The following is a 16,990-nucleotide window of genomic DNA, read 5'->3' on the forward strand; positions in this document are numbered from 1 at the left end:
GCTAGGTAGCCCTCCCTGCTGCAGTCCACTGTGCTTGATATACTTGCTCAGTTCCGAATATGGAACAATGTACCGATACAGAACACTCCTGCCTAGTGCCAATGGCTTACAATCGGTTTTAATTGTCTTGTTTCCCCATCTGTGAGAATTTTCTTATCTTCCTGTCTAGAGAGGAAGTTGTGAAATCTCTCCATGAGTGACAAAAGCAAGTTAGATTGCCCCAGCTAGCTTTAGTTTTCTCACTGTTGCCTCTCATTTCCTGCCCCCTGAACCACCAGGTTTCATACCAAAGCCATGAAAGGTCCCGGGCAGGAAAAGGTGTCACAGATAGCAATAATGAAAACCTCACAAAGTTTCCACTTTAGGGGACCCAGCAGGAAACCTCATAGAGAACAGTTCTCCAATCACAGCACCCTATGTATACAGCATGAAGTACTGTGATTGGTTGAATAGTGCGGGTGTAATTTACTGCAACCTATCTGGCATCTAAAAGTATGAGAGGATGCCGCCCACCCAATCACGTTAGCTGAATTTCCTTATGAGGTTTCCTGCTGGTTCCCCTAAAGTAGACTAGCGCCAGAGCTTCCAGATCCATTCCATACTATCTGAAACGAGTCCGGTACAGCCTGCTATTTGTAAAAATAAGCTACATCACTGCAGTTCCACAGCCACCTCTTTGTAACCTTCACTGTGTTCTGATATAACCCACGATGGACGCAAAATTTTGCCAGCCGGTAGCAGACAATTTTGAACACATCCAATCCAGATAAATGATGTTCTCCAGTGTATCAAGCTGGTTCAGTGAACTCAGTGGCCCCAATGCAATTCACTTTTTCACCTGAGTTTTCTCCTAAGAGATACATTTTCATCTTCTATTTAAAGAAAACCTGTAACAACAAAAAGTTCCTCTGGGGGGTACTCACCTCGGTAGAGGGAAGCCTCCGGATCCTATCAAGGCTTCCCCCGTCCTCCTGTGTCCCACGGCGGTCTCGCTCTGGCCCTCCGATCAGCGGGGATGTAAATATTTACCTTCCTGTCTCCAGCGCAGGGGCAGTATCGGCTCTCCGCTCGGAGATAGGCGGAAATAGCCGATCGCTGTTGGTCCACTCTACTGCGCAGGCGCAAGTCTCCTGCACCTGTGTAGTAGAGCGGACCCGACAGAGATCGGCTATTTCCGCCTATCTCCGAGCGGAGAGCCGATACTGCCCCGCTGGAGCCAGGGAAGGTAAATAAATGTAGCTTGTCGAGCCTGGATTGCCGGAGACTTCGGGGGAGCCAGCGCTGGATTGCCTGCAGCTACAGCGGAGGGGGAAGCCTCATTGGGACCCTGAGGCTTCCCCCTACCAAGGTGAGTACCCCCAGGGGAACTTTTTTTTATTACAGGTTCTCTTTAAATAACATTTCATCATTTTGCAGTTGAAAAAATACCAAAAAGTTGTTGAAAAGGGACTATCTAAATTCCTTTTTCTTGCTTGCTGTTGGTTTTAAAGGCATTTTATTGACACGTTTTAAAATATCACTTAGGAGAAAACTGCATATGCATATGGGCCAGTGTGTCTGCAAAGTCACCACAGCAACAAAACAACAACTAATCATTTCCGGCTGGATACAAGTAGGACTTCAAGGGCGGTAGTATGGTTGAGGTGAGGCAATGAGAAAGTCAATAGGGTAATTCCGATAACTTGATAGGATGAGCAGAACCCTCTTGAACTAGGTTTATAGGCTTCTGATAGGTTGTAGTAATAATACTACACTATTCGGCCAATTAGAATGCTTCAAGTTTTAGACGTTGCTGTGATTGGAGGACTGATCCCCGGACTTTCTGGCCGGCTCACCTCAACCATGCTAGCTCTACTTCTAGAGCCTGTACATAAATAAGGCATATGATAAATGCTTTTTACAGTTTACTGTTCTGCTTTACAATATCAGCCCTCTGGGAAGATGGGAATGTGCTTTAAGTGGAAGAAAATGGGAGAGTTGATCGATTTTTGCTGAAACAGTTTGTTGTGTGTTTGGTTCTGACTTAATTATCGAAGCAAAGTCAGAGTCTGATGTTGTAGAACCCTCCTCGAAATGCGATTAAATACTATACAATTTAATTATTTTATACAATAGACATATCACAATGCTGTCAAATAAGGTCATCAGAAAGGAAGTCTTGTAAGGTTTTGTTTTTTGCACTAAAAGAAAAATGGAAGTAAGAATTTGTGATTGGCTGAAACTCAATTTAGATTTTTTTTGTTCATGGAATTGAAGTACGTAAAATATCAGGAATTGGCAAACCGGTCGGTATAACGATTTTATCTCATCTGACTTCAAGGCAGCTTGAAGCGGTGTTGGTCTGTTTCTGCAGGCTACGGCAGGGAGAACTGGTAATTCTAAAGTGTACCTGGAAGCGGTCCAAAACACTCAATTGGTAGTAAAACTGTTTACCATGTGGCCTGTAGTAGGCCGAGGACGACGGCGTGGGAGCTATCCGTGCTCATGGGGCTGGAGGAAGCCCCAGGTTTGTATAAAACCTTTATCTTTTTCAGCTCTGGTTTCCTTTAAATTAATTTTGGATCAGGTACCCTTTAAGGTTGCCTAGAAAACACTCTTAACAGTGTGCAAGAGGAAGAGGTCCGAATAATCTTCACAACTGCCCATACACTTTAGTATCCCACAATCTTTTTTCTAAATAAAAGTTTATTAAAATCTGCACCACTCTACTCCTGCACCCTGCCCCACTTTGTTCCTGCACCCTGCCTCACTCTGCTCCTGCTGCATTGCCTCACTCAGCGCCTGTATCCTTGCACCACTCTGCTCCTGCCCCACTCTGCTCCTGTAGCCCTGCACCATTCTGCTCCTGCTGCCCCTTCTCACTCTGCTCCTGCAGCCCAGCACCATTCTGCTCCTGCGCCCTACCCCACTCTGCTTCTGCAACCCTACACCACTCTGCTCCTGTAGCCCTGCACCATTCTGCTCCTGCTGCCCCTTCTCACTCTGCTCCTGCAGCCCAGTATCACTCTGATCCTGCTACCCTTCCTCACTCTGATCCTGCAGCCTAGCACCACTCTGCTCCTGCGCCCTACCCCACTCTGCTTCTGCAACCCTACACCACTCTGCTCCTGTAGCCCTGCACCATTCTGCTTCTGCTGCCCCTTCTCACTCTGCTCCTGCAGCCCAGCATCACTCTGATCCTGCGCCCTACCCCACTCTGCTTCTGCAACTCTACACCACTCTGCTCATGCAGCCCGGCACCACTCTGCTCCTGTGCCCTGCCCCACTCTGTTTCAGCCACCCGGCACTACTCTCTCTGCTCCTGCTGCCCTGACCCACTCTGATCCTGCAGCTCCGCACAACTATGTGTCACCCACCTTGCACCACTCCCTCTGTTCATTTTGTTCCCGCCACACTCTGCTTCTGCTGTTCCATCCAACTCTGCCTCGACCATCTTGCACCACTCACTTGTCTCCTTCTGCATTGCACTGCCCTGTTCCTGCTAGCTCACCCCACTCAGCACTGTTCTGCCTCTTAGAAATAGTCACTTGTGACCTGGGCACCCTGTTCTATCTGTTGTGGCAGTTGGGACATGGAGCCAAGGTGATCAACCTGTGCTTATGTTAGATGTAAACAGTCACCCATCATGTTAATGAGGATCCGAGATAACTTTTACTCATTCAATAAATGTGTTCCTTTCATATAGTTTATAGGGCATTCCTCAAGCCAAATACTTTTTTTGTTTTGTTTTAATACTCTTATTCCCTATAAACTAAACAAGCCTCGCCCACAGCTTCTTCAGAGAGCCTTGGCACTCTGAGCCTTAGTAGCAAGGGCTTATGGGAGCTCAGTCTGGGCAGGAGGAGGTGTTACTAGCCAGAGATTTCAGTGGCAGGGGGGAGGAGGGAAGAGGAGAGGAGTGGGAGATACAGATCAGCTTGCCTGTGTGTAATGTGACAAACAGAACATGGCTGCCCTCATTGTATCACAGCAATAAATATTCATTGAAGCTGTTTGCAGCTAGATTTGCTAGGTAAACTATCTAAACTTTACATAAGATATATAGTAAAGTTACTTGTTATAGTTAGTTTTTTTTTATCTCGGATCCGCTTTAAGCACCTGGAATGCAGCTGCAAATGTGACTAGCTACAGGGGGAGATCGGGGACAAACTGTTCTGATGTTATCTCCCAATGCAGGTGTAAACAAATTGGGTTTCTATTGCTGTATCCTGTGTAACTCCAGAAGCAGAATCAATAATTCAGTGCATGCATCACAGATGAAGCAAGGGATAATTAACACATTTGCTGAGTATCCGTTTTCACTGCAGTTACACTTTAGAACCCAATTTCCAATATAACTTTTGAATATAGCCTGGAAGAATCAGAACCTCAGATGAGTTAATGGATGTCTGTGTCCCAGTTGGGGAGACCTTTCCTTACCTTCTCTGCAACAGGGACAAAAACAGCAGTAAAAAAATAAAAAAAACAACAACAGTCATTTTGAGAAATGTTTCCCTATAAATGTTATATTAGCATATCTCTTTCAAACATAAGGTTTACAAATCCAGTTAGTGTGCCATTCATTAGTGCTAGTTATTTACAAAATACAACTTCCTTCTTGGAACTGGAAAAGCCCCCCAAAAAATGTATCCAGGACAAACCTATGAAAACGGGGTTATGCTAATAATCTATTCCACGTTTTCTTTTTATTATTATTATTTAAAGGTGCAGGTTTTTTTTAATATCACTTCCTTCACACACACCTAAATCCCTTTAAAAATTAAAGGAGAACTCCACACAGCATGATGGCCACATGCCATAGCCACGTTAGTGTGCCATTAGAAAACTTACATTCCTTTGTGTGAAAAAAAAGCAGGTCCTCATGCCACTACCTGCCAGGTACATGTGCCGCCCAAATGTAAGATTCCCTCCTGTGTGTGGCCACGCCTCTGCATCAGCTTATCGAAGCAGAGCTGGGCGGAGTCAAAGAGAAAATAAACCCTTCTCCCATGATGCACTGGGAGTTCTGATGAGGGGAGGGGCGGGCACACGCACAATCTGTGAGAGCGTCATTAGTTAAATTATATTGTATCATCATGAGATAAATATGGTAATTAGTCAGATTTAGTGACAGTAAAAAATTTGATTTTTAAAGTAACACTGAAAACAAAAAATGATGGGCTCCCCTATCATGCATGCATGTCAGTAATGACATCATTAGAGACCAATCACTTCATGAAGCCAGCAGAGTGCTGAGAGGAGGGGTGTGTGTGACCTGTTAAAGGGGATCTGAAGTAAGAGGTATATGGAGGCTGCCATATTTATTTCCTTTTAATCCATACCAGTTGCCTGGCAGCCCTGCTGGTCTATTTCTCTGCAGTAGTATCTGAATAACACCAGAAACAAGCATGCAGCTAGTCTTGTCAGCTCTGACTTTAAAGTCTGAAACACCTGATCTGCTGCATGCTTGTTCAGGGGCTATGGCCAATAGTATTAGAGGCAGAGGATCAGCAGGGCTGCCAGGCAACTGGTATTGCTTAAAAGGAAATAAACATGGCAGCCTCCATATACCTCTCTCTTCAGTTCCCCTTTAAGGCAGTGCAGCTATCCAATGACTGGGTTTATATGAGGTGGGTGGGCCTTTGAGCTGAACGATGAAGTCAAAGTAAAGCAGGGGATGTTTCCGGGATAAGCTGAGGAGAAGCTTAATCAGCCCACCGGAAGACTCCACAGCCCTTCACATACTGTAACCTGCATAAGGGATACCGGTATGTGAAACACTGCCCAAGGTAACACACATATTTCATTCACTCTGTCTTCAGAGTCACTTTAAAAAGCAACCCGGAGTAAAAAGTATCCAGGAAACAGAAGAATCGTAGCCCTCACTTTACTTCAACCTCATTTGACCTTTAAAGTGAGTTGTACACCATCCACTGTAGCCAGGTTGAACAGGCTTCTGTGGTCCTGGGGCTGTAGCCTCCTGTCACATGATTCTGTGCTTCCTCCCTGTTTGAAAACTACACTGGGAGAGGGGGTAGAGCCTGGAACCTGGCATAACCTGTGTTTTTGAATACAACAAGTAGGGTTTGGAATCTTGGCCAATCAGAAAATGAAGGCTAGAGGCAGCCATGTGGTGTTTTTGCCAAGGGATGCTTCCCATCGGAGTGAGTCTGCATGTTAAATTTTCATGATGTGCATCAGTAAAACAAGATCCGGCGTTTGAATGAGGTTGGAGTTCTTCTTTAATGGCCGTTAAGTGCAAGACTAACGCCTCTACAGGACCCCTTCGGTCGGCCTTATCCTTCGACTTTACTTGTGTAGAAACTGCCAAGGCTCCTACAGGAGCCCCTACTGGTCCACTCTCTCTTCGATGTTTATGTAACAAAAGTAAAATCACCGTATTTTACATTTTGGTTAAAAACACTGAGTAACGTATTGGTGTGAAATGATACCTGATCAAATCCACATCTATTGCTCGGATCTGTCTGACCAGGTATTTAGGATTTAGGCACTTGTTAGCTACAGTCGGATACATATCTGTTCGGAGTGGAGAAGCCAACGCGTTTTAAGTCTCTGCTCAATTTTTTTTCAACCTTTTCTCATTATGCCCATTTAGTCTTTTTGTCCAGTTTGAGCCCTGTGCAGTTCAAAGGTAAAAAAAAAATGGCCTTGCTTAGAAATGTGCAGTCATGGTCGGGGCCGCGCAATGCATACAAAAACGTGGCATGCTCAATACACGCACACGGCAAAATGTAAGAAATTCTCCTGCTCATATGGATATTTCAGCACCATTGACAGAGCGCATGGTCTGGTCGTCGAAACGCTTCCTTACGCTCCTCCTCACCGCGTCGGCTCTCCTGTACGGCTGGCTCCTAAGATCTGGAAGAAGATAGAAGCGTTAGATCCAATCTCCTTCATCGTGGCAAGACAGGAAAGAGGAAGAGAAGGTCTGGCAGCCAATCAAAGCAGCTTGTAAAAGGAGGGGTGGGGCTAAAATAGCAAGGCTTATCCAATAGGGATTGTTCACAGGATAGTTCGATAGAATGTAACACCTCTCACAAAATGATAACTCATTTCTTTAAAGCAGCTTTTTCTTTTTTAATCAAACAATTAAAATGTTAACATTTTTCTTTAAAAAGGAAGAAAAATTGTAGAAATGCGTTCTCTTCAAAGAGTCAACAGGTCACAGAACTTTTAGATGACATAATGTTTGACGTTCATGGTGTGTGAGGTGTAACTAAAGAACTACAGTAGCTGAACGGCCTCCATCTTGTGATAGCAGAAAACGTTAAAAAATCACTATCAGAAAAATGTTTTGTCTTTTCTGTTAAAGCAAATGCTTCCTGTAGCCACAGCCCAGTATCTAGTTAAAGCATCTTTTTTATATTTTATCCCCTCCTACTCCTAAAGGCTTGTACACACGTCCAACTAAACTGCACGATCAATCCGACGACATGACCTACCGCACGTCCAAGAAATTGCACGACTTGTATTTTACACGCACCAACCAGCCGAACGGCCAAGTCATTTGCATACTGCCCGCCCAAGCGGAACAAGGGACTGCACGATATGGCTGCATTCAAAACAAGCACAAGTCATTCAAACGACTTGTACACACATGGCTGGCTGCATGATATGAGCCAAACAGGCATGTGAGTTGATCCACCGGTTGGATCAGTGGCTCGCCATTTGTCAGGCCTACACAGGCCCAACCATCGTCCAACAGACCAAGTTTGGACGATAGTTGGGCAGAAAAGTTGCATGTGTTTATGAGCCTAAGGGCCCGTTTCCACTTGTGCTTCACGCGTCTGCGAGACGCGTGGCGGCACTTCCGGGTCTGCAGGTATGCAGATTCGCAGTCTCCCACACAACTAGATGGAAAAGCCTGCCGAATCGCTAGCGCAAGCGATTTGGCCGGCGGCGCTACTACTTCCTATGGCAGAGTTTCCCTGTGCGATTTGCGGATCCTCCTTTGTACTTCTCTACTGCTGTGGCCTGGCTTGCCTGATCCTGCACCGACTGGCGTGATGGTTGGGGGTAGAGCGCCATGAACCTTCCCACTGCCTTTCCCTGTGCGATTTGCCTGCGGGGAAACTCTGCGGATTCGGCGCGGAAACCGCTCAAGTGGAAACGGGTCCTTAAGGCCTTGAATGATTTGCACTTGTTTTGGCGGTCTATTGCTGTCATTCTGCTTACGTGCTCAGCATGCAAAGTCATGCAGCAATCGCTGGGTCGTACGGACGGTCATGTCATCGGGTTGGTCATGCGCGTTTGTTGGACGTGTGTACAATCCTATAAAACTCGTGCTTGTGTATCAAGTGTTGTAAAGAAGTGACAGTGATGCTAATTAAATATTTCTCTGAGATCCGGGAGAGATAAGAGGAGTCAGCAGAAGTTGTATTTTATTCCCTCTTCTCCCCATTTAAAGTGAAAACAATGGCTTCAATTCATCAAAGGGTGTTCGATTACAAAATCCCAGTCCTTAAAATACCGCATTCAGTATTTTACACTTCACTGTGCTAATTCATCAATATTTTCACACATGTGGTAGATGTTCGGTAAGTTACCGAAGAGGTCCGTGCAGTGAGGGCATTACAATAGGAGAGAGGCAGCACCGACATCCCTATACATGTGCCTTTTATATTTGTTGTGCTGCCTCTGCTCTTGCTGAATCTGTCTCATTAGTCTTAAGTTTCTATTTACTTGCCACAGCTTAGATGAACTGCTGAGAAACATTACACATTCCCTGCTTAGGTCATTTTGCCACGAGCTCCCACTTGCATCCCTGCATATTTAAACAGGCACTCAAGGGGTTACACTACCGAAGGGTGCCTAGAAAAGAAGGGTGCCTGGAAAATAACTTTAATTCTTTTCTCTCCCCTGGCTGCCTGGGGGGGGGGAGGTCTGTTCCACCCGAGAAGCCTGGCCAACCTATCAGCAGCACTTGCAGGGGACAGGGGAGGTTTCTATGGTCCTGTCACACATGGAGAAGGCATTCCAAGCTCCTTATCGACAGGGGAGAGCTGGAGATAAACACCTCACATGTTATCGAATGCTGTGAGCTTGATGAATTAACATTTGCTGACATTTTACTGACATGTGTTGAGGTAATCGCTTAACAAGTCGGTAATTTATCTCTTTGCACAGGAATGTCTGCTTCTCATGCGGTAACTGCTTTGATGAATTAACATTTGCTGACATTTTACTGACATGTGTTGAGGTAATCGCTTAACAAGTCGGTAATTTATCTCTCTGCACAGGAATGTCTGCTTCTCATGCGGTAACTGCTTTGATGAATTAACATTTTACTAAGTGCTCCGTAAAGTCAGCTGTTTTCAGCATTAGGGCTCGTTTCCACTAGGGCGAATCCGCATGCGGGCACTGCATGCGGATTCGCATAGCTAATGTTAGTGGATGGGGCTGTTTCCACCTGTGCGGCGTGCGGGAGCGATTTGGCAGCGGGCCAAATCTGCACGGCGGGACCCACAGTTTTCGCCTGCGTCGGGAATCCGTGCGAATCGCCGCTAATGTATTTAATAGTAAAAACGCATGCGTTTGGTACATGCGTTTTTACCCGCGATTTCGCGTGCGATTTCGCACCCTTCCCAATGTTATTTTGTCCTGGCAGTGTCATGGTTAATTTCGCATGGCACCCTGCCATGCGAAATCGCACGCGAAATCGCGGGTAAAACGCATGCGGAAACGCACCCGCATGCGTTTTTACAAGCGTCGGAATGCCGGCGAAATCGCGTCGCACTAGTGGAAACGGGCCCTTACCGAATGCGGTAATGCTTGATGAATTGAAGCCAATGGGCCATATCCTATTAACTTTTCTCCTGAGTTTTCTCCAAGGTCATTTTTTATCGTACCTAAAAACTATTTTTTTTTCAGCACTTAGCAATTGAAACAGTACTAAACAGTAGGTAAAAGGGTCATATCAAACTAATTTTGAGTATTTTCTTGCTTGGTGGGAGCCTCACTATTTTATTGGTCAAGTATGAAAATATCTACTTAGAGAAAACTCACAAGAGAAGATAATAGGATATGGCCCATGGATTGTATGCGTAGTATGGATGATAAATAGAACAACCGTTTTATAGCTTTATTTTTAAAATTGCATCAAGCTGTCACAGTTGCAGTTCAGAATCCACACTCTAAAAAAGATACAGAAGTAGTGAGCCTTTGAACTTTCCTGCAGTGAAACTAGGTGCTAAGGGCTCTAAATACAATTTATATGCAGAAAGATTGCAATGTACAACCCACATGCAATTCATTTTTCTCCTGAGTTTACTCCTTGGAGATAGTTTTTCAACTTCTTTTGAAAATAATTTTTCAGTACTTTGCAATTGAAAAAGTACCAAAAGTAGGTGAAAAAGAACTGTCAAAATGTCCTTGCTTGCTGGTGAATTAAAGTGTACCTGAGATTAATTAAAAGGAACAATTTATATATATACCTGGGGCATCCGCCAGCCCCCTTTGGCCTGAGCGCTCCCTCATCACCATCCTCCGCCTTCTGCAATCGTCCTGGTAACTTTGGCCAGTTGGCGCAGGCGTAGTGGTACTGCACAGGTGCAGAACACTCCCAAGTGCGGGAGCGCGATGAGCTATGCGCGCGCAGTAAGCCTCGACTCCCGAAGTTACCAGGAGCCATAGCGTAAGATCCCAGAGGTGGAGGACAGCGGCGAGGGACCATTTAGGCCGAAGGGGGCTGGAGGAAGCCCCGGGTATGTATGAGTTTTTCCTTTTAAATTATCTCAGGTTTACTTTAACTACTTGAAGACCGCCCCACACCAATGGGCGTGGCCGCGGCGGCAGGCCCAGGACCGCCCAATGCCGATTGCCGTGAAGTCCTGTGGCTGCAGTTTGCAGGAGATGCATTTTAACAAGATTAATAAGACAAAAAATGGAAAAAATTCATTATTTCTCAGTTTTAGTCCATTATAGCTTTAAAATAATCCATGCTACCATAATTAAAACCTATGTATTTTATTTGCCCGTTTGTCTCGGTTATGACACCATTTAATTTTTGTCCCTATCACAATGTATGGCGCCGATATTTTATTTGGGAATAAAGGTGCATTTTTTTGCGTCCACCACTATTTATAAGCTTATAATTTAAAAAATGTTCGTAGTATACCATCTTCAAATGGCCACCTTTTTTCCAGTTTATTTTTTTCCTCCTTGTGCTTCCCGATCACCGGAAGCACAAGGAGCACGCGGAAATTTTATTTGCCGAAAGACTGAAGCCTCTAATAAGAGCGCTTCGGTTTTTCTGCTGGGGACACGGATCGGTGATCGAGAACCATGTTCCTATTCACTGATCCCAGGGCTACCAGGGGACGGCACGGGGGCGTGGCACTGCAGCAGAGCAGCCGCCTGGACGTGAGGATCACGTCCGGGTGGCAGAAATGGTTAAAATAACTTTTCAGTCATCTGCAATTGAAAAAGTACCAAAAAGTAGGTAAAAAGTACTATAAAAACTTTTTTGAGTATTTTCTAGCTTGCTGGTAGCTTAAAAGGCATTTTATTGACGAGTTGTGAACATATCACCTAGGAGAAAACCCAGGAGAGAACGTGAATTGCATATGGACCCTCATGTTCTATGACCATAGCTGACTAAGTTGTAGTCCTAGGACCTTCTGTTGGCACATGGCGAGATGACAATAAAACGTTCTATACATTTTGATTGTTTCACTCAGCATTTAGGGTGTTCTGATGTTTATTGATCAAATTCAGTGATGGTCACTATTTTGCCTCACAAGATCTTATGTGTGCTACCACCTCTGATATGTAATGCTGAGATACACCATGAGTTTTTTCGGCAGATACACAGCTCGATAGATAACTTCCGACAGGTCTGATCTGATTTTGATCGTTTTTCTGATCAATTTTCTCATAGAAGTGAATGGAAATCGATCAGAAAACCGATCGGCCAGTAAACCTGCCGAAAAAACGAATCATGAATTCCCAGCAATAGATGCTGTTGTATCCATGCTGTTCAGATGACTTTATGTTAGGACATCCTTGTTTGTGATTATTCTTGCATACGTTACTTTAATAGTGAAAAAAATAAAATAAAAAACAGAGGAACGTGGGGAGAAGTGGGCATGAGGACTGCATACCTGCTCCCCTGTTGTGAAAATTGATGAGAGCTAAGGTATCCTTTAAACATCTCTGTCTGGGTCACTTAAATCGAAAATGACAATGAAAACCAACTACTGCTCTTATCTCCCCCAAATCTCAGAACCTAAATAGTGCCACTGTCAATGGCTTAAGCAGCCCATACACTCAGCCGATTGATCGATCGAAATCGATTGACCAATTGCAAATCTATTGTCCAATCGATCGATTTGCGGCCGATTTCGATCAATTTCAATCGATCTGACATGTTGGAAAATTTAGGATTATCTCTTGAGATGGCTTATCATTTTACATTGGACCTAATGGAAATCTGATGGCAACAAAATGCCATCAGATCGATTTTTAATAGATTTCATACTGAAATCTATTGGAAATCTGTTCCTGGTAAAAAATGTTCCTAAACACATCAGATAGATCAGAAATCTACTGATGATCTATCTGCTGCTAATCTAACAAGTGTATGGCCACCTTTAAGGTGGCTACAACAAGCGACTTGGTGGTCGATTGAATGCCTGATTCGATTATTATAATCAAATCGGATGAAAATCGGTGCAGTCTAGAGCCTGTCCGATCGACGATGCAACCAATTTCGGACCTACATTTGTCGCATGTATCGATTGGATGTGCTGCAAGATGTCGGGCCAATATGCTCAATTGAATGCACGGCGGTAATAGAGTGCCGTATCAGGATGAGTGACAAATGCGACTGAACTTCCGGTGCTGTCCCTCCTGGTGTAAAATGTGCTCCGTGCATGAATACGTTACCTGTCTCCATCCTCTTCCATACATACACGCGTGCCCACGTGGTTCCTGGTATATTGCACATAGGCACGTGGGTGACATCACACATGCGTACACGTATACGCCGTATGGTGCGCATGTCTGTGAGAAAAAGGACGACACAGCGGTGGACATGCACAGGGCACCAGGGGGGCACATTTTACACTAGAGGGGACAGGGCCAGAGGCGAGGCGATGTCTCTAGGCCGAGTCCTGAAAGATTTAATGTTCATTGAGCAGGAATTGGTCTGCGGTTTATTCCGTCCAACAGATCTCTCTCCGATGGGATACAATCAGAGCGAGATCTGTCTCTTGGTCGATCTGCCAAAATATTGTCTTATGTAGGAGCACCTTTAGAATGAGGTAATAAAATATAGTACACAAAAGATGGTTTACCTAGTAAAATTGGCAATGACTATGGGCTGCAATTACTTTCAAAACCAACATTTGTAGTAGTGGTGCATTTTGTGAACAGACAGCACTATATCTGATGTAACTAATCATCGATGTTTAGTGGATTTAATTATCTTCTCCAAGCAAGTTAGATAATGAAACATCCTGATTAGTTACCCTGGTTAGTGCTAATGCTGTGAACTGTTCCAGACTCATTGTGTGTTTGAATAATGAACTGTTTATATGGGTGATTACGTCAACCAATCAGCTGCACCTTCTCAATTTGTAACACAAGGAAGAATGGAAGGAAGAAGCCGATTGGTTGCCAGGGACAGGCTTGTAATCAGTAAGCTCCACTACTTGGCTTGGTGTGAACTTACAATTATATTAACAGTGGGTCTTCTGCAATCATTTTTTTTTTGCAGAAAACCATCTGAGGCTTTTCAAAAGTTTTGGTTGGATTTTTACTAAATCTTGGTCATATTGCCAGTGCACTTTAACATCCATCAGCAACTCTGACAACAATCACAATAAACTTGTGATCATAAATCTACTCATTTTCCACTCTTGGGTGATAAAGGGTACCAGTGTGGAACCAGTGTGAAACCAGTGGCTTGCAAGGACCTGATCTGCTTACTGGTCATGGGACAGTATACAGACAGCCGGCCAAGTAACATTTTTTAGAAATGAGACAAAATATGGTAGTCTGTCTGTAGGTGGACCACTTATTACAGTGGTGGTGGTGGAAGGGGGGTGTTTGGAGGGGCCATGGCTGTGGGGGATCCTACACCCTTCCAATACAAGGGCATTCCCTCCAGAGCATGTTTTGTTCTGGGTGAGGGGCTCAAGGGGGCCTTCCTGGATGTGGGGGTCACCATGGGGAGCGGAGTTTGGGGTGGTGAACAATTGAGGTCCTCATCAAAATGTTGCTGGGGGCAACATAATTTGTATTTAAAGTATACTGAGCAACTGGGTCCGGGGCAGACAAAGCCAACAGTGGGCCCATGTGCAGAATAAATGAAGGGGGCCCCATGTGAGTGGGCGTGGTCATGGTGGACCCAAATAATGTTAATACCATAAAAGTACATGAACCTAGGTCACATTCTGTAGGCACTGTTAATGTAGCACACATGTTATACTTATATTAGCCAAGAAGCCCGTTGAGTAACGGGCGCCAGAGAACTTTGTCTTGGCGCGACCATCCACAACTTCTGCCTGGACACGTGCAGCCCATGCAGCAACATGATGGATGCAGCAACAAGGGAATTATTATATAGGATATATAAAAACTGTACTCTAACTAGTTTGTCCACCTCCCCTCTCCTTAGATTGAAAGCCTTTGGCAGGATCCTCCCTTACCTAATGTATTCTACATGATCATGTGCTGCTTTCCTATGACCACCTCATACTTGTATTACTGGGCCTATCTAACCAGCCCAAAATCACATGATCATGTATTTTGTACTGTTTGCCTTGTATAGCGTTGTCCTATGTTGTCTAACCTTGTTACATCTGTCATCCTTGTATCCTAATGGGGTTTGTAAATGGCGTGGGTTTTTAGGGAGACAGATACCACTCATTTACCTTCGGGGACAGCTCCGTAGCCCTTCGTCTAGAAGAGCAGAGCTGTGGAGTCAGAGAGTTGAAGTTGGAACAATTTTTGGGTTTCTGTAGTCGGAGTTGGTGGTTTTATGAACCGAGGAGTTGGATGATTTGTGTACCAACTTCACAGTCCTGGTAATTATTAGACTAAGGAGTCAGAGCAATTTTTGGGTACCTGGGTTCCATAAACCGAGGAGGTGGATGATTTTTGTACCGACTCCACAGTATATGAGGCCCTTTAGTCCCCACGTTCCATGAAGCAAAGTCTCTGCATGTTTCAGGGATGGATCTATCAGATTTTGAAGGTCTGACCTTTTCAGGATTGAATGTAAACCGAAGCAAATGGACTGTTAAAGTGCACTCATGGCTTATGCAGAGAGGAAACTGACATTTTGTATACAGTGAATATTTTCTGTATAAAATGATGATCCTCATACAGCACTTGTTATTACCACTAATGAGATTGAGATAAGCCGATCACTGTATTTTCATAAAAGTTGGAAAAACTGAAGTCTCTGCTTCAGAGCAATAATGCACAAGTCCACAAGATGGCCGCCTCTGTGCACATGCGACAGAAAGAGTATCTGCTGGTCTGGCATACAGAGAGAGGAGGAAGCCAAGTATAAAAATGATGCTTGCCAGCTCTGTGTCTCCTCCACCACCGGTGTGCTAGATGAAATCCTTACCCTCGAATGAACATTTGGAAATTTAGTGATATTATTCTTCTTTAAGGCTAAACGGAAAAAACATAAAATGATGGTTAAATAAAATCATGGGTGAGGAGAGCAGAGAGTGTGAGCTGAGAAGGAGGTTCCTCAGAGGTTAGCCACTGAAGCAGGAAGGAAGGAGGGAAGAGGTGGGCGGGGCAGGTTAAGCAGAGGTAGGCAGTGAACAAGATGGACGCCCTGTTAGCTCATTAAAAAGCTTCTGTAATTATTTCTTCAGAAATTCAGAAGAGGTGGAAAGGCAAGCTGCTTTGAAATTTGGCTCCAGATAGATCATTAACACAGTCTTTATGTGAAGAATTTGACTTAGGTTGTGTCGAAAATAAAGAGCTTCCCCAGTAAAAATCTGTAAAAACTCACACAGACACTTAAAAAAAGAATAGTTTGTAAAGTGTAACTGTATTCGTGTGAATGCCCGCTATCATTGGTAGTTAAGCATTCTCCAGTGTAATGTCAACAATAACTCCGTTTCCTTTGCCCCGTATAGACAACTCTCCTGGGAGGTCCATTAACAGTAGATACTGTAGAGCTGGTTTTGAGCCCATATTTTCGCAATAAGATGTAAAGGTACAGACCTGTCTACATAGAGTGGATTTCTCAGGCATCTCTACAGCTAATAACAGACTCAATCACCTCACCTGTCTACATAGAGTGGATTTCTCAGGCATCTCTACATCTAATAACCGACTCAATCACCTCAGCAGGTCTAGCTACCCTGGCTTTTAGATGGGGTGTTTTTTGGGCTTGTAGGCAGCCAGGCAAGTGCCTGGGTGTGAAACTCCCACATATTTTAATGGGACAATCCCCGCTTAGGTTCACAGGTTGTGTATGCCTAGCTGCATGTTTAAAAAAAACCTCCTGAGGTACTTTGGTCTATAAGAACATCTGTCAAAAGTCGTGAAAGTGCTTTAAGAGCAACCATAATCCAGGATTGAACTTCATCCCAATCAGCAGCCCACACTCCCACTTTCCCAAGAGAAATCTTTTCCTTTTCTGGAATAGATCATCAAGGATCTCTGTTTGGCTGATATTGTGGTGAAACCCCTCCCACAGTGTGATGTCAGGGCCATGGCCCTACAGTTTCCGGTTTGTGAACCTCATTGCATCGTGGGAGATAAAGGCTGTTTCCAACTGACAAGCAAGCAGCATCTCCCTCTGTACATTGCATACAATATATGCACAACATACATTATTAGTGAGTGTGTTTATAGATAACTAGGCTAACTAAGCCCGTTTAAAAACGGGCTCTAGGTAGTGATTTAACCCGATGCCTGTGTGCCGGCCCGCCCGCCGTGCTAGTGCACCCGCCTGCCTGCCGCAGGACGCACACGGCCGCCCTGCTCCCTGGCCTCACCTCCCGTCCCAACGGCT

The 16,990-nt window shown here is 44.6% G+C and overlaps 1 protein-coding gene across 10 annotated transcripts in view; it reads right to left on the bottom strand.

Annotated features, from left to right (window-relative positions):
- Nucleotides 1-1,179: 1,179 nt before the first annotated feature.
- The window catches only part of FMNL2 (formin like 2), a 313,595-nt gene continuing 297,784 nt past the window's right edge, over nucleotides 1,180-16,990 (bottom strand). For 7 of the 10 annotated variants that reach the window (XM_068245776.1, XM_068245780.1, XM_068245775.1 and 4 more), the window contains one exon: nucleotides 1,180-6,858. In XM_068245776.1, coding sequence (XP_068101877.1) covers nucleotides 6,749-6,858 — 110 coding nt within the window. In that variant the 3' untranslated portion in view covers nucleotides 1,180-6,748. Of the gene's footprint in view, nucleotides 6,859-15,533; nucleotides 15,628-16,990 lie in introns of all 10 variants that reach the window. The other 3 variants (XM_068245782.1, XM_068245777.1, XM_068245781.1) reach the window with 2 other exon arrangements.

The sequence above is a fragment of the Hyperolius riggenbachi genome, chromosome 7 (genome assembly GCF_040937935.1).
Source record: "Hyperolius riggenbachi isolate aHypRig1 chromosome 7, aHypRig1.pri, whole genome shotgun sequence".
NCBI classification, from domain to species: Eukaryota; Metazoa; Chordata; class Amphibia; order Anura; family Hyperoliidae; genus Hyperolius; species Hyperolius riggenbachi.